General features: G+C 50.6%; 1 protein-coding gene across 1 annotated transcript in view; it reads left to right on the forward strand.

The window, feature by feature from the left end:
- Positions 1-17,916, forward strand: part of Acsbg1 (acyl-CoA synthetase bubblegum family member 1) — a 40,425-nt gene extending 22,509 nt beyond the window's left edge. The window contains exons 4-14 of the mRNA XM_010619486.3: positions 392-480; positions 661-781; positions 7,486-7,566; positions 7,651-7,800; positions 8,058-8,234; positions 8,874-9,055; positions 9,986-10,216; positions 10,784-11,001; positions 13,628-13,767; positions 14,073-14,319; positions 16,775-17,916. Of these exons, the coding sequence (XP_010617788.1) occupies positions 392-480; positions 661-781; positions 7,486-7,566; positions 7,651-7,800; positions 8,058-8,234; positions 8,874-9,055; positions 9,986-10,216; positions 10,784-11,001; positions 13,628-13,767; positions 14,073-14,319; positions 16,775-16,860 (1,722 nt within the window). The 3' untranslated portion in view covers positions 16,861-17,916. The remainder of the gene's footprint in view (positions 1-391; positions 481-660; positions 782-7,485; positions 7,567-7,650; positions 7,801-8,057; positions 8,235-8,873; positions 9,056-9,985; positions 10,217-10,783; positions 11,002-13,627; positions 13,768-14,072; positions 14,320-16,774) is intronic.
- The last annotated feature ends 101 nt before the right edge of the window (positions 17,917-18,017 follow it).

The following is an 18,017-nucleotide window of genomic DNA, read 5'->3' on the forward strand; positions in this document are numbered from 1 at the left end:
GTCCACACCATTTCCTGGATGGTCTCGTCTCCTCCCCAGCTCCCTGCAGGCGAAACCTTAGAAATCACAACTTTAACCAACCCCACTTATTGAGCCAATACTGCATGCTGGGCCTTGGACTGGGGATTTTACATTTACGGAAGTTTTACCAAGCACCAGGCTCTTGATGCCCATGTGTCATCTGCCGTCACATTTAAGGGAAGCTTGCATGCGAAGCCTTATGACCAGGTTCCCGGGGCCTTGATGAATCCCCAGGGATTCTCAGTCTGGGTGGACCCCAAGACTTCCTGCAGGGTTCCCTGCAGTGTGGACAGAGGCCCCGAGGGAGGGAGATCATTTTCCCTGCCCTTTTCTGGCTGCCTTGACTCACCTATCTGCCTTCCTCCTGCAGCTTGGCCTGGAGCGAGCCCACAGTGTGGCCATCCTGGGCTTCAATGCCCCTGAGTGGTTCTTCTCAGCAGTGGGCACTGTGTTTGCAGGGTGAGTGACTGGGAGGGATAGGGCTGAATGGGTTGGCAGTGGGCAGAGAGCAGGGAAGGTCGTGTTTCCTCCCCAGTGGTGCTCTCCCCTGGAGCTCTCCTGGGAGAGGGCTAAAGAGCAGGTAGGGGCAAGGGTGCCCCCTGTGCCTGCCCAGGTGTGAGTCCCCTGGGTGTCCTGCAGTGGCATTGTCACCGGCATCTACACCACCAGCTCCCCAGAGGCCTGCCAGTACATTGCCCATGACTGCCGGGCCAACATCATCGTGGTCGACACACAGAAGCAACTGGAAAAGATCCTGAAGGTTTGGGGGTAGGGGCTGGGTGGAGGTGAGGGACCCCTTCTCCAGGGATGTGGCCACTCCCAGTCAGGGCTCCCCTCATCCTAGCAGCAGTCCCCACCCCAACTACATCAGGCCCAGTTGGGTAATGGTTGCCTCCCTCTGGCAAGTCAGGAAGCTGAGGCCCAGATAGCTGAAAGGCTGGGGTCACCAGTGTGAGGCTGATACTCATGCCAGCCCACTGCCTCCTGCAGCCTCTGGTCAGGACAGGGTTGCCTGGGCCTCTGCTGGTGGGAGGGGAGGTACGAGTGGCTTAGACCCAAGTCTCACTGGAAAGTGGGAGTGGGGAGCAGTGTGAGGGCTGCCACAGAATAGGGGAAGCAAGTACCAAGGACAGTGATGCACCCCAGGAGCGTGGAAGCAGAGTGTTGGCAGGGGCCTCTGATTCAAGGAAGGCCCACGTGCCCATACTGGGTGGTGGTGGCCTGGGGACACTTCTGCCCCAGCTGCATCCAGCAGCTTGCAAGGCCCCCAGGTCTCCTGCATCCAGAGGACCCTCCAAACCTGACCTTTGGCCTTGGATGCTGGAAGCATCCACCTCAGGGCCAAGGGTTTCTAGCCTCCCATGACCACAGGACCTGGGTCCCCAGATGTCCAGGGCTGGTGCCTACTCTCCCTCCCATGACAGAAAGCAGCCAGCTGGGCCAGGGGTCCCTGCCCAAGGGTAGCTGGGTCCCCTCTCCTGGCTGTAGCCGGGTCTCAGGGCAGAATATCTGCATGTGCATCTGTGGGCAGGGTGATGAGGCTCTGAATGTCCTGGGCCCAGGACACCAGCACAGGTGAAACAAGAGACAATGGGGACCTCAAAACAGCCTAATAGGGCTGTGAGGCAGAGCACACTGGTCCCTGTATGGAGGATGTGCATGGAGGTGGCTGGCTCCTTATGGACCCTGAGCCCAGACACTGTGGGGAAACTGAGGGAGACCTCCGTTGTCTCCAGAGTCTGGCCAGGGACATAGGTAAGCCATCTGAAGGCCAGGCCCTCAGAAGCAAGGTAGCTTCATGGAGTGAAACCCACACCGTCACCTAGGATCCTGAGTGTGGTTAGTGCCTTACAGTGCCATGTTGAAACTCATGACAGGGCTGGAGCTGGGCCCCACATTGTCATTGCATACCCAGCGGTTGGCTGTACCCATATCCAGGCTCCCACGGGTGGCTCTAAGCCACCTGCACGCCCACGTCTCATCTGCCAGGTGGTAGACCTGCCTTTGCTTTCCAGTAGAGGTTTGTTGAGTGGACCTCCTGGAGATTGCCCTGCCTCTTCTCGGGCCCTTTTCTGCCCCACTCTTGCCAAGCCCTGTGCTTGCAGTCTCCTGTTGGATCATCTCCATCCTGTGTGGCTGGGTAAAGACTTCACGTTGGGAGAGGACAGATAAGAGTGAACCATGCAGCCCAGTTGAATCCGTGCTAGAGGGAGGAAAGTGGAGCATCGCCAGCACCTCCTGCACCCCAGTTTCTTGGCAGTAGTTGGCAGAGATGCCCAGTACTGGCTGCCCAGGCACCTCAAGACCTAGCATGGCCCAGATGTCCTCAGATTCAGGGGCTTCAGAGACCCCAGTGACCTCAAGTGGTCCCTGAGCCACTGTTCACAGCCCCAGTCACAAGCGAACTGAGGCTCCCCCAACCTTGGGCCAGCTTCGACCTGAGGTCTTGGTGGTTTAAGATTTGTCTGAGAGCCATGCTGGTAGGACCTGGGCTGCCACACATGGGATTGTTAGTGAGGGAGCCCCGCATTTCTCCAGGTTACCCCCCATATTGAGATCTGGGGAGGGGAGGGCTGGGGAGCCCCCAGTACATTCAACATGCTCCTCGGGAGCAGGTTACTGATCTAATCCAAATGCCACCTCCTTCTCCATCCGCAGCCAGAAAAACTGAGGCTGACAGTAGGGAATGATCACTTGCACTACTATTTAAGATAAAATCTGTATTACATAGGCTCTAGATACAAAAACAGAGAGAACCCCCTCCACCCATATCTACATCAGATCCCGTCATTATCGACGTGTTTCTCTGTACTCCACACTCTGATCTTTCCGTGTGCAGAAGTGTTGAAAGGTAAAACCTGTCTTTCATGCTTCTCTAAAAAATGTAAACACTCTTAAATAATCATTGTAACTTCACTGTGGTAAAATAGTTCTTTCTCATCACCTTATATACACGATGTTTTTTTTCGCAATAATTTCATGTTTTCAATATTTTCACTGTGGTAAAACACACACGCCAGGATACCTACCATCTTAACATTTGATTGTGGTGCAACCCTCACCAACATCCATCCCAGAGTTCTGGTCTTGCCAAGCTGAAACTCCACAGTAAGAAGTAACTCCAAGCAAAGTAGCCAGAAGAGGGTGTGAAATGGCCTCACTCTGAGCCAACCATAAATGTTTGAGGTGACAGCTATGCTAATTGCCCTGTCGGGATCTTTACACAATACATCATCTTTACACAATACATCCGGTATTGAAATAGCATACTACAAATCTGTGCAATTATTAGGTGTTAATTTTTAAAAACTTTTTTGTTTTTTTTTTGTTTTTTTTTGGTCCTGGGGATTGAACTTGGATTCTTGTGCTTGCAAGGCAGACAGTGGAACCACTGAGCTAAATCCCTGGCCCCTTAAAAAATCTTTTCAAGTAAATAAACAACAAGAACAACAACAAAGAAACCTCACCATTCCTCTTTCCATCCCCTGGAAGCTACTGTTCTTCATCGGGGCTCCCACCCTTTTTAGTTGATTTATTGAAATCAGGCTCCAAACCAAGCAGAATGTACAGATCTCCTAAGCGTCTTGTTTTGTTTTGGTGCCAGGGATCAAACTCAGGACCTTATGCTTGCCAGGCAGGTGCAGTGCTGCTGAGCTACATCCCCAGCCCCTCCTAAGTATCTTCTGAAAAAGCTTTGCCTTTTGTTTCCCACGACATAGACCACTGTGGTCCACAGTGGGCATTACCTGGGAACGTGCTGGAAATACAAACCTGCAGCCCCACCCAGCCCTTCTGAATAAGTCACTTGGGGTATGGGCCTGGCACTCTGACAGCTGTGACACACAGAGTCACAGACAGGCTGCAGAAACTAGGTCAGCACTGTCTCAGGTTCGGGATGTGTGTGACCGCCTTCCTCTTTGTCCTTCCCCAGCACCCCCATACCAGGGTGGAACTCAGGGCTTTGCACTGAGGTATATCTCCAGCCCTTTCATGTTTATTTACTTATCTATTTGATTTTGCTGTACTGGGAATTTAACCTAAGACCTGCACACTGCATTCAACTCTGCTCTTTTTATTTTTAATTTGGAGGCAGGATCTTGCTAAATTGCCCAGGCTGGACTCAAATTTGACACTCCTGCTTCAGTCTCCCAGAGTGCTGGGATTATAGGTGTGCACCCTATCTGTCTGGCTTCCTCTTGAGGCCCTTTAACTCCTTCCTCTAATCTCTGGATTTCCTGTTGATCTAAAGGCTGTTGTGTTTTGGATGAGGACTTTCCCGGCAGGCATCTCAAGAGTGGTGCCTGGTGCTTCCTAATATGTGGCTCCCAGGCCCAGCGATGTCAGGTCCACTGTTCCCTGGGCTGAGCATCATCTGGACCCAGCTGCCTTCTTTATGATTTTATTGTCCATTGGTCCTCTTGTCCTGAATTAATTATTGCATGAGGGTGGGAAATGTTGACTTGCTAATTCATGGGGAGAATTCTTCCCAAGGGAAGAACTTGCCCTTGCTACTCTCTTCTGCCTCATAACTGAAGCACCCTGTGTGCAGAGCAGGTATGGTGACAGGATCATGGTCCATTTGGTGACTGTGCCATGCATATTTCAGAAATGTGCACTCTACAGTTGTTGAGTGGAAAGTTCTATAAATCACTTGGCAAGTTGGTTGACAGTGTTGTAATGTTGGTTAAGTCTTCTATGTTCTTATGGGTTTTCTGTGTACCGAATACTGAGACAGAGAGTGTCAGAATCTCCAATTATTATTGCAGATTTATCTTGTTTTTGCTTCTAGTTCTATTGGTTTTTGCTTCACATAGTTTGGAGCCTGTTATTAGACACATAGATATTTAGATTGTTAGCCCTTTGTCACTAAGAAATGTCCCTGCTTATCCCCTGTACTAGTTCTTGTCCAAACCTTTCTTTGCCTCAAAGTAATATACACACTCTAGGTTTCTTATGATTAGGGCTTGCATGTGTATTTAGGGGGATACCAGGGATCAAACTCAGGTCCTTGCTCTTGCAAGGCAGGCAGCGGAACCACTGAGCTAAGTCCCCAGCCGACATGTGTATTTTTTATTTCTTTGACTTTGAACTTGTGTCTCTATATTTAAAGTGTTTTTTTGTAGATAGCATGTAATTGGGTTTTATCTTTTTTATCCAATCTGAAACATTTTTCATAAATGCCCCAAATGGTTATTTGTCTGGTCTGCTCTTTCTCCCTTTTTTCCTTCCCTTCTTTCCTTTGGGCTCAGTTTCTGTTTGCTTGTGAGCATCCATGTTTTTCTCCACTGTCTTCGTAGCCGTGCTGTTGCTATGTCAGTGTTGGCTGTTGAATCTGCATTGTACATTTGTAATTTCCCACTGTGTCATCTCAAATACTGTGCCATGTCACCCGTGATGCAGAATGGTCCTCTGTGTCTGTGGGGTCTACGTCAGTGATCCACTAACCTCAGGTAGACATATATCGGTGACACTGCATCTGTAACAGACACGTATGGACTTTTCTTGTCACTGTTCTCTAGATGACACAGTACAACTGTGTGGGCAGCATTTATGCTGTCTTGTACAAGCCAGGTAGAGCTGGTGTAAAGCGTGCAGGGACACATGTGTGGGGCACATGGAGAAGTGTCATCTCCTGCACTCAACTCCAGGTGCCTTGGAGTTGGTACCTGCAGGGGTGCCGAAAGGGGACTATGTGTCCACGCTTGCCTCTGTGCTACCCATTTCATTTCCACGTAGGTTACAGACCTTGGGATACATTACAGTTGAATCTCTTTCAGAGAAATTTACAAAAAGGAAAATGTTTTTTACATTCACCCACATTTGCCATTTCTGACCCTGAGTGCCTTTCTGTAGATCCAAGCTTTCATCTGCTCTCATTTTCCTTCTACCTTGGGAATGACCCTCAACCTTGCTTGTCACAGATATGATGATGGCACGTGAACTCCGCTTTTCATTGTCTGGTAAAGTGCTGAGGTTTGGCTTCATTTTTTTTTTTTTTAAGCATTTCATCTGGTTTATAATTCTAGGTTGAAAAGGCTTCTTCCTCTCCTTTCCTTTCTTCTTTCATTTCTTTTTATCTCTTTTCTTTCAACAGTTTAAATACTTCATTCACATGTTTTCTACTGGTACATTTTCTCACAAGAAGTCTGCAATTTCTTAGCTTTGTTCCTTTGAATCATGAGTTTGCAGCAATAGTTCTTTTTTGTTGTTGTTGTTGTTGCACTGGGGACCTTGGGTCCTTGCGCTTGCAAGGCAGACAGCAGAACCACTGAGCTAAATCTCCAGCCCCATAGCTATAATTCTGATTCAAACATTATTTGACTTCTTTTATTTTATTCTTTCTTTTTGTCTCACTAGGCAGTTCAGGCTGTCCTTAACTTGCTATGTAGCCCCTGGTTGGCCTCGAACTTGCAGTGATCCTCCTGCCTCAGCTTCCCGAGTACTGGGATGACAGGCATGTACTACTACACCCAGCTTATTCTTGTGTTTTAAAATCTTACCTTAAAATATTACTTCTTAATAACATTAACCTCATCCAACACATTTTTTACCAAAAAATTTCCAAATAATAGTATCAGTATTTTTGTGCTGGGGGTGGAACTCAAGGCTTCACACATGCTGGGCAAGTACTCGACCCCAGCCCAATAGTCTTGGTATCACTCCTAATAATCGGGCTGCTGAATGAAGCCTGGAATTCTTTTTTGCCTGTTGAGTGTCACAGTGCCACAGCATGCTGTCATGAACCCCTGGATGCAATTCTCTGAGTGTGAGTGTGTGTGTTTACATCACCCACCTGGTGTCTAGTTGTTTCTTTCAGGTTGTCTTCAAGTCTTAGGGAATCTGCTTTCCCTTTTTCACATAACTTTGTTTTCCAATGATGATACTATTCATTGGATTTCAGAGTCAAAATTCTGTAAGATACTAAAATATTGTTTATTCCCATCCCTTTCTTGTTGCTACCATTCCCTTCCTGTGCTTATAGGCGGTGATCTGACTGGTTTCTGGTTTAACCTTCCAGAGTCCCTTCTGGCCTTACATACTCACATGCACACACACGTTTTCACTCCTGTCTACACTGAACCTTATGCAAAGGCTGCATGCTGTGTGCATGGTCTACACATTCCTCTTGTCCACTTTCTCTGTAGTATCTCAGAGCAGGACTCTCCCCTTCTGTCCTCATCCCTCACTCCTCCATGGTCACCCAGTGCTCTGCTGTGTGGCTGAACCGTTGTTTGTCAGCTAGGTCCCTGGTGCTGCTGGTTTCCCTCTCTTCCTGCCCTCCCTGCCTTTACTGCTCCAAGTTCCCACAATGTGAAACCACGAACAAAGCGTGAGGGTCAGGGGTCAGAGAACAGAGAGCCAGAGGCCTTTGCTGTATGATGCCTGCCAAGCACTGGCAGATGAGGTTCTTCTCAGGATGTGACATGTTTCTTGCTGACACCCCGTTCACTTCTGTTGATGCAGATCTGGAAAAACTTGCCATACCTGAAGGCAGTGGTGATGTACCGGGAACCTCCTCCCACAAAGATGGCCAATGTGTACACGGTAGGGAGGATGGTCCCTGGGTGAAGAGGGGCCATGTGGACCCACCCACTGAAGGTGCTGGCCATGTTCCCAACCTGGCTACAGATGGAGGAGCTCATGGAGCTGGGACACCGAGTCCCCGAGGAGACTCTGGACAGCATCATCGAGGCCCAGACACCCAACCAGTGCTGCGCCTTGGTCTACACATCGGGCACTACTGGAAACCCCAAGGGTGTGATGTTGAGCCAAGATAATGTAGGCTGATGTCCCAAATGGGTGTGATGGGCTGGGTGGATTGGACCCCCACCTCCCTCTGGGAAGGCCCTAGTCCAGCCTAGCCCAGTGAAGGCAAGGGAAAAGAGCTCTGGGGGGGCCCATTTCAGGCTTTCAGATTCCCTCAGGGTGGTGCCCACTCTGGGGTTCCCAGGGGTTTAGCCTCAGATCCCAGGGTGACCATGGTGGTAAGCATGGCCAGGGATGGCAATGACCCTGCTGGCCCTGTCCAACCTCAGATCACATGGACAGCACGATATGGCAGCCAGGCGGGTGACATCCAGCCAGCTGAAGTTCTACAGGAGGTGGTGGTCAGCTACCTGCCCCTCAGCCACATTGCTGCCCAGATCTATGACCTGTGGACGGGCATCCAGTGGGGGGCCCAGGTGTGCTTTGCAGAGCCTGATGCCCTGAAGGTCAGTGGGCCCTGCTGTGCACCTGTGGGTGGGTGGCACCGGTCAGACAGATTGCTTCAGCTGCCACTGTGTAGTTTGATGCAAACAACCAAACACACAGGGAAACTGAGGACATCGGACTGAGTTGAGACCCAGTGCCTCAAGGGTGACCTGCTTAGAGGACCTTCGTGCGATAGTCACCAGGTGGCCACAGCCCTTCCTGCATCCCAGCCTCTTCAGCTGCACTTGCTCTCTGATTCCTTATTCAAACCATTGGGGAAATCTGACAGAAACCCCCCACTAGGTTTCTTTGACCTGGCATCTTGTGGCCCAAGCTGTCACCTCTCTGTTCCTAAAGCAAGGACTGTGTACAGAACAGGGCTGTGCTGATAGAGTAGTGAAGGAAGAGTCCTCGCCCTATACCTGGAAGGGGACTGAGCTACTTCTAAAGCACCAAGCCCCCTGGCATGCAGACAACACCCACGTCCTGTCTGCAAAGAGCAAGGGGGTAGCAGTGAAGCCCAGGCAGCAGCATGCAGCCCATGATGGGTGCAGGCATGTGGCCCGTCCTACCCTCCGTGAGCAGTGGGTGTGCTGGGCACACCTGGCCAGGTGAGGGGACTCCAGGACCTCCTGACCCAGGCTTCTCCGTGGAGACAGGGGAGCCTGGTGAACACACTGCGTGAGGTGGAGCCCACATCCCACATGGGGGTGCCACGCGTGTGGGAGAAGATCATGGAGCGCATCCAGGAGGTAGCTGCTCAAGCTGGGTTTATCCGGCGCAAGATGCTGCTGTGGGCCATGTCAGTGACATTGGAGCAGAATCTCACCTGCCCCAGCAGGTACAGGGCCTGGTGGTGAGAGGTGGGGGAAGCTGGGCCAGCTGGGAATGTAGGGCACAGTTCCTGCCCAGGGCATTCATTCTGGCCCTGTGGAGAGGCCCTGTCCGCCGCTGGGCCTGCATATCTACAGCCCAGTAGAGACCTCAGAACCTGTGGGTTAAGGCTAGATGGGCTGAATCACTTCCTCAGGAGGGGAATGCACCTCCTCAGAAGTGGCCCCGCAGTCTCCCGTGGTTCCTGCTCTCTGGCTGAGGTGACCGGGTTTCCACCTTTTCAACCCTCCTATGTCTCACCCTATGACTCTCATCTCTCCCCGCCCCTTTCAATTGCCTGTTAAATTCCCACCCAGGGCCTGGAAAGTCAGTGATGTGAATCTGGATGGGTTTCAGTTGTGAAATGGTTTCTGTGACCAGCATGTCCATGAAACAGCATCCTGTTTCATGAACCATGGAGGCATCTGTGCACCTCCAACTTCATGCACACGAAGCAGAGTGAATATGGTTGAATCAAGTGCTTGTGGGCTTCAGATGGGATCACATGTTTTTGTCCATGTGAGTTCATGAATGCAAACTCCAAGTCTCTGCGTGTGTGCATGGCATGTGTGCAATCTGCATGTGTCTATGCACACCTGTATCTACCCAACTCTCTGGCTCACAGCACAGTTGCACACAATCACATGCATGCACACCAGTATTTACATGCATGTCCCTGGTACCGACCAATCATAGCAGACAAACATGCGGGGAGGGGTGTGGCTCGGGGTAGAGCACACACTTAGCATGAGCAAGGCCCCCGGGTCAAGCCCCAATATATAAAAACAAAAACAGCATGGACCCCAGAATGGCTGTGCCAGTATATCCAGTGTCCACAGAATGCCCATCTTCTCATGTGTGTTTCCTTCCTTCTGTGGACCACACTCCTCTCCCACAGTGACCTGAAGCCCTTCACAGCCAGGCTGGCAGATTACTTGGTGCTGGCCAGGATCCGCCAGGCGCTGGGCTTTGCCAAGTGCCAGAAGAACTTCTATGGAGCAGCCCCTATGACTGCTGAGACACAGCGCTTCTTCCTGGGCCTCAATATCCGCCTGTATGCAGGCTATGGCCTCAGCGAAACCACAGGGCCCCACTTCATGTCCAACCCCTACAACTACCGGCTCTACAGGTGAGGTTCAGCCCACACACCCTCACTGACACCCCCTCCTCTGTCCACCCTGTAAACCTTCCCCAGGGCTATGGGCCAACACTGACCCTGGGCCAAGCCTCTGCTCATCCTTTTCGGCTGTGGGGTGGCCTTGGGTGTGTGAGGCACGGCTGAAACAGCCCTAGCACCCCAGGTACTCTGCACTGTCCTGTGGGTGGGTCGCATCTGAGGGTGACCCAGGAGGCTGATAGCCCAGCTGCAGTTGCAGAGGGAGTGAGAGGACCCAGACAGCCTTCTAGGGCACCTGAAAGGGTTCATTCTAGATGTGACATGAAGGGTCATCTGCTATGTTGCCATTCCTCTCTCCCTGCCAGCTCATCCCAGGCTCCAGGTTCTACCATTCACATTTCACCCATTCAGTCAGTCACCAAAAAAATCTTTAACCCCACCTTTCTACTCTTGAATGTCCCCCCCATTAAATACAGAAACCCTAGCAAGGCACTCCTGGCCATTGGTGAAGGCTGAGAGGTTGGGGACCTGGCAGAACAGCTGATCCCAGGCTCTCTTCTCCCCCATCCTTCATCCCAGCTCAGGCAAGCTGGTGCCTGGCTGCCTGGTGAAGCTGGTGAACCAAGACAAGGAGGGCATCGGTGAGATCTGCCTATGGGGCCGCACCATCTTCATGGGCTATCTGAACATGGAGGATAAGACATATGAGGCCATTGACTCTGAGGGTTGGCTGCACACAGGTGACACAGGCCGTCTGGACCAGGACGGCTTCCTCTACATCACCGGGCGCCTCAAAGGTGAGTACCCTGCATCCAGTGGGCAGCAGCAGGGGTCCACTCCCACCTCAATGGTGCCCGAGACAAGTGCACAGCCTTCTTGGGCATCACCTGCCTTTATTCAGCCCACTTCCTACAGGCAGGTGCTGTCATCACCCCTAGTGAGGACATAGGGAGGTGAGGTGACTCGCCAAGGTCACCCAGCTTGTGGATGGTGGAGCGGGGAGTCACATCCCCTAGAGAAACAAGGCAGGGCATCCTGGAAGATCCTGGGGCATAAACATGAGGTTTATCTGCAGACACAGGTCGGGTGGAGAGAAGAACATGAACTGGACATAAAATTTAGAATAAGGGCTAGGGATTTGGCTCAGTGGTTCCTCCGCCTGCCTCCCAAGTGCAAGGGCCCGAATCCCTGGTACCAAAAAAATTAGAACAAAACATGAGATTTCAAAGGACATTTCCCTGGGGAGAAAGGGAAATAAGTTGGGGAGACCTCTGAAGAAAAGTTGTTTTGCTTCCTTTGCAAAAGTGGGTGTTACATGGATGCATGTGTGTACAGAATGCGTGTACACACACATTTCACAGAAGAAACTGAATCTTGGTGAGTGGGTCCATAACTTTCTAGAAATCACACAGGCAGGTGTTCCATCAAGTCCAGGTGCTAAATGATGGAGGCCTGGACTCTGAGGAGGGACAGACATTCCATATTTGGGCTCTGGTTGTGCAGGCTTGGGAGCCCTGACTGATGAGACTGGGTGGGGCCGCGTGCGCCACCTGGTGTTTATCTTTGGAACAGCAAGTGCAGCCCTTGGTCCTGCATGGAAAAGGCAGAGCAGCCAGAAAACAAAAATTCAACCAAAGCTGGCCCTACTTTTAGAGATAGAGTGGAGACATCTTTACAAAATGCATATTAAATTGGCCCTAATTGCTTCTAGAAAAGACTTTCCTGTCCCCATTGTCCTACGGTGCCATGTTGTCCTTTATCCAGCAGTTGTCTAGGAGAGACTCTTCTGTTCTATTGGTCTATTTTCTGGCCCTTGCACCAACACCCCAGGGTCCTAACTTCTGTAGCCTTATGGTAATGCTTCTATTGTAGTTCTAGGCCCAGAGTGTTCTAAAACCTTGATCCCGAACCATCCCAGACCCCAGGGCAGCTCTGGGCCCCAGTCCCTCCTATCTCTCTTAACACACTACCTGCAAATCCAAAGGCTGCGTGTCTGCTCACATCCACCTCTGCCTGCCAAACTCCCTCCTGCTCAGCATCCACTGGGCCCAGTGCCTCCTGCCCCGCGGTGCTGTTCACCCCTCATCTTGCTGTCCCATGCCTGGTGAGCACTTTGCTCCATGCTGTGCCTGACGTCGCCAGGGAGATAGGCACAGAAAGCACCAGCTTTGTTGACTCAGACAGATGAGAGCGGAGCACAGTCTCACTCAAATCAGCCAGGCCATCTTCATGGACTTTTTTGACTTTATTTTATGGAATTTTATTTATTAAATGTGATGAACTCCAACCTGGGAATGAACATTTCTCAAAGACCAATTAGTGGGCCGGGCATGGTGGCTCATGCCTGTAATCCCAGCACTCAGGAGGCTGAGGCAGGAGGATCACTATGAGTTCAAGACCAGCCTGGGCTACATAGTGAGACCCTGTCTCAAAAAAACAAAACAAAAACCAATTAGTGCATTGAGCACCTTGCATACAGAGATGCCTCATTTTTTTTTATTTAAAAAACTCATGCCTGATCCCAGCACTCAGGAGGCTGAGGCAGGAGGATCACTATGAGTTCAAGACCAGCCTGGGCTACATAGTGAGACCCTGTCTCAAAAAAACAAAACAAAAACCAATTAGTGCATTGAGCACCTTGCATACAGAGATGCCTCATTTTTTTTTATTTAAAAAATATATTAGTCCCTGTTTGCAGCACATAATGATTACATTCACCAAGGGAAGTTGGCACGTGTCCGTAACACATCTCAGCTCTTTGCATGTCCCCCCGCTTCACTCTGGCAGGATGAGAGGTGACCCATGGATGAGTGGAAGGAAGCTGTGAGAAAAGCTCAAGGAGGGAGAGGTCGATGTGGACTGGGGGCTGGAGGAGGCTTCCCGAAGGAGCAGACTGTGCAGAACAGTCTGTCTGTGGACAGACAAGAAGGGGACAGGGCACCCCCATGAGAGGGACACCAGCTCCATAAGAGGCACTGTGGCATGGTGGGCACAGCAGGGGCTCTAGAACTGGACTGGATTTAAACCTTAGCTGTGTTACTTACTTTCCTGTGACCTGGGATGTTGCTGAGCTTCCCTGTGCCTCAGTTTCCACATCTGCAAAATGACAAGGGAGCTGGCTTGTTCTTTTTCTGAGGGTGGATTACAGCCCCGGGCCTGGTGTCAAAGCTCTGTCAGTAGGGCCTCAGGCTGTAAGTCAAAAATGACACCTGCGATTCAGGGGCATAGAGGGGTGCTGTAGAAGAGGCCAGAGCCTGGACACGGGTGGCAATGTCCTTGGGGCCACCTCAGTCCCTGCAGGTGTGAGAGGCTTCCTCCAGGTACTTACTACCTGTGTTCAGGACATGCAAGCTAGGGATGAGGCCAGGCTGTGCTCAGCCAGCACCTGGTCTGCACCAAACTGGGCCAGCCCTCCTTCCTCAGAGCTGATCATCACTGCGGGTGGAGAGAATGTGCCCCCTGTGCCCATTGAGGAGGCTGTGAAGACGGAGGTGCCCATCATCAGCAATGCCATGCTGATCGGTGACCAGAGGAAGTTCTTGTCCATGCTGCTCACCTTGAAGGTGTGTGAGGTGCTGGGCCTGAGGGGGGTCCCAGGGGGCAGGGTTGCATCCTGACAGAAGTTCACGCACTCGGGACCTCATCTGGATCCCAAATTGATTCTGAGAGCAGTTGTGGCACAGGGAAAGTCGGGGTTGTAGACAGGCAGGAGCAAAGCCCCCATTTTCCAGAGGACAACATCACTGGCTGAGGGCTCCATGTGGTGGACCATTTAGGACCCTCCCTGAAGCAGCTCACCATGATTAGCACCTTGCTGTATGCTTCCTGCAGAGCGGCGCCAGGGCTTACCTGTCTTCTGACTTTTCAGTGCACGCTGGACCCAGACACCTCTGACCCAACAGATAACCTGACCGAGCAAGCTGTGGAGTTCTGCCAGAGGGTGGGCAGCAGAGCCAGCACTGTGTCTGAGATCGTGGGGCAGCGGGACGAGGCTGTGTACCAGGCCATCGAAGAGGGGATCCAAAGGGTCAATGCAAACGCGGCTGCCCGGCCCTACCACATCCAGAAGTGGGCCATTCTTGAGAGAGACTTCTCCATCTCGGGAGGAGAGTTGGGTAGGTTCCACTGTCCCCAGGGCTGTGGGAAGCAGAGGCCATGCGGTGCCAGGGAGGAGCCCACAAGGAGGCAGTGGTAGCTGGCAAAGGTCTGGGAATGGGCTTTGGATGGCAGTCACTTTTCTTCCTGTGGGAGGACACTGAGTGCTGGGAGTGTGGGTTTGTGGTTGTGCAGAGCCTGTGGACTGTACAGTCGACCCTGTGTGTCTGGGTTCCACAGGTAGATGCAACCAACTATACATGGAAAATGTTTGGGGGGAAAATGCTCCTCTCCTCTCCTGAATATGTAGACTATGTTCTTATGATTAGTCCCTAAATAGCACAATGAGAAACTATTTACATATCACTTCCAGTGTGTTGCTAAGATATTATGAGTAAAGATGATTCGAGGTATTTGGTTATATACAACTACCCCATTTTATGTAGGGATTTGAACATTGTGGGCTTTGGTGTCTGGGATGGAGGATCCTAGAACAAATCCCCAAAGAATACTGAGGGGTAACTGTGCAAAATGTGTTGGCCCTTATTAATTTGAACACAGTCCTTGGTTTTGCCTCAACTGGGGGATTGTTTTCCCTTTCAAATCCCAGTGGACCCATCAGGCAGTGCCTGGTTCTGCTGGTGGCCATAGGGAACACTGCTGTCATCTTCAGTCAGCTGGCAAGATAGTTAAGGAATGACACCGCCTGGACCACAGTGTAGGACCAGAGAAGCCTGAGGTACATCCTCAGTGGCCAAAGCCGCTCCTTACTGTGGTATCTTAGAGCGCTCATGGCACAAGGAAGGGGATGGCACCTCCATCAAGGCCAGCAAGGCTAAAACTTGGTGGCACCAGCTTCAGCAATGCCGAGTGTTGGTTGGAGGCCTCAACACCTCATTGTCAAACTGAATACAAGTCAAGCAGATGCAAAATGCCCTCCCTCAGCAGATGCTGTTGAAGGTTCCAGTTAGTCAGGAGTGATGCTGGCTACCCAGGATCTCAGCCATGCTTCAAGTGGAGAAAACCAAAGCTGAGGGAAGAAGTCTCAGTAACACCCTGACGGAGGCTCCACACTCCATCACATCATTAGAGCTGTCCCTGAAACTCAGAAGCCATTGGAGCATTAGCTGTCACTGTGTAACAATCGCCCCCTACTGGAGCAATAAACACACGTCACATGTCTTCATTTCAGTGCACAGCTGTGCTTCTGGCTGGAGTCTTGAGGATACTGTGGGCCAGGGGCCGTCACCCACAGCTGGGGGTCTATACTTGCCAGCTGTAGGACAGACTTGTTCTGGCCCAGGGACCTCTCCACAGACTGCCATAATGCCTCAATCCAGCTGGCTGGATGCAGGGAGATGATATTTAAGAGCCTAAGACAGAAGCTGTAGGAGTGTTTATTTCTACTGCTGGACCAGTTTACAGGTCCTCCCTGTCTGCACATTCCACACCCACAAAACACAACCAGCCTTAGAGTGAAAGCATTTTTTTAAAAAAAGAATCTATATTAAATATCTGCAGGTTTTCCTCATTGTTATCCCCTAAACAGTAACAGTCACCTATTCACATAGCATTTATTACACTATATTTGGCATTGTAAGTAACCTAGAGTTGATTAAAGCATATGGGAGAAGCTGGGCAAGGTGGTGAAGATCTGTAATTCCAGCATTCTAGGATGCTGAGGCAGGATGGTCATAAGTTGTAGCCTATCCTGACCTACTGAGCAATTTAGCAAAATCCTGTCTCAAAATAAGTAAATAAATAAATAAATAAATGGGGAAGAGGCAAGGAGGCAGTGGTGCCTCGGTTCACAAACTTAATTCTTTCCAGGATTCTGGTCATAAACCTAATTGGACAAGAACCAAATCGAGGTCAACATTGAACCTAACCTTTGAATTTGATTCAGTTCTTGTCCAATTTGGTTTGTGACTAGAATCATGGAAAGAATTAAGTTCATGAACCAAGGTACCACTGTAGCGCTGTGTAAGGCCCCAGGTTAGATCCCTAGCACCAGGGTGATGAGTATAGAGTACGTGCCTAGGTTATATGCACATACTAAGCCACTTTATGTAAAGACTTGAGCACTTTCAGATTTAGGTATCCGTGGAGCCCTGGCACCAATCCCCAATGGATCATGGGAGATGAGTATATTCATTCAAGGGACAGAATCCCAAAGAGTGGAAGTCAGGGATGGGCACAGGTCACAGGCAAGATGGCCAGGGTTCACACAGTCTCCAGTTATACTAGGAAGAAACTATAGTCATTTCTGACCTATTCATCACTGTTGTTCTCGGGCCAGCCCTGGCCACTGCAGGAGCTTCCTCAGGATGAGATGGCTGGAGGCCTGGGTCTGAGAGGCTGGCACCTCACCCTGCCTTCCTCACCTGGCCCTCTCCTGAGTCTGCATCCTTACCCTGTACCTCTCAGAATCCACGGAGCCCAGGCCTCACTTGCTTCTTCCCACTTCTCTTTTAGGTCCCACCATGAAACTCAAGCGGCTCACAGTCCTGGAGAAGTACAAAGACATCATTGATTCCTTTTACGAAGAACAAAAGAAGTAGCGGGGGCCGTCCTCATGCTCCCCAATGAGTAGAGAAGGTAGCCTTTCCCTGAGGAGGCGTCTCCGAGCTCCAGGCTCTCCCATGTGGCCACAGGAACTCAGGCAGAACTGACCTCCAGGCCAGGGTTCGGCGGATGTCTACAACTTGAAGAAGCTCCAAATGCAAGTAGTTTAAATTCTGCTTAAGAGTTCAGGTGATGAAATCAACTCTCCTTTCACAACTAAAGGGTTGATACTGCTGCGACCTAAGTCCAGGGAGACCTAACAAGCCATAGCTCAACAGCTCAACAGAGGCCATGGTGGGGTGGGGGTGGGGGTCGTATTACTAGTGTGCTGCAGTTAAAGCCATCTAGATCACTTACCAGACTTACTCTGGAATCTTCTTGGACACTGCCTAAAACTGCTGCCGCCATGTGACTGTATTTAATGTGTAATAATGGATATTAAACTTTTAACAAAACTGTTAACAAGTACCTGGTTTTTTTGTCAGTTGAACAAGCCGGGCACAGAGCAGTGAGTGTTTAACCCGTGGGATTCTGTGATAGGCACAAATTACCATTTGCACACTATTAGTGGCAGGCAGGATGGTCAGTGGAGCAATCTAGTAACCAGAGCCACTCTGGCATCAGTGCATTACCACCAGGCCACACATCTACTCTGCGCACTCTAGCGGTCATTCTTAGAAATAAGCTGAGCCGAAATGCCCCAAGGCACCTGAGCTGGAAAGGCAGAAGGCACACATCTTGGTTGTTTTGGAATTCTTTATTTCTATGAACCAAGAGCCACTGGTAATTAGCACAATCCAAAAAAACAAAGGAAGCAGCAGCATAAACAAAATAAAATACAGGTAAGGAGTGCTGGTCTGGTTACAAGCTTTAAAAATGACCCAGTCAAGGACATCCATTGTTAAGAAATCCCCTTGTGATCTGGGGACATTATGCAAAGCCACAGGTTTGCAAACTGATGGGGGCCAAGTGCAGTTGCATTCACTGCTGCCAGGGAGACAGCACGGGGAGAAGGGAGTTGAAGGTCACAGGCTGACAAGACCAGGCTGCGGGGTGACCTGTTTTGTAAGTCAGCTCCCTCTCTACAGTGGTATCTTATGTTGGTGCTGCTGAGACAGAGGGCAGGGACTGGGTGAAGGGCACAGTGATTTGG

Source organism: Fukomys damarensis, unplaced genomic scaffold, assembly GCF_012274545.1.
Source record: "Fukomys damarensis isolate Sample0158 unplaced genomic scaffold, DMR_v1.0_HiC HiC_scaffold_25, whole genome shotgun sequence".
NCBI classification, from domain to species: Eukaryota; Metazoa; Chordata; class Mammalia; order Rodentia; family Bathyergidae; genus Fukomys; species Fukomys damarensis.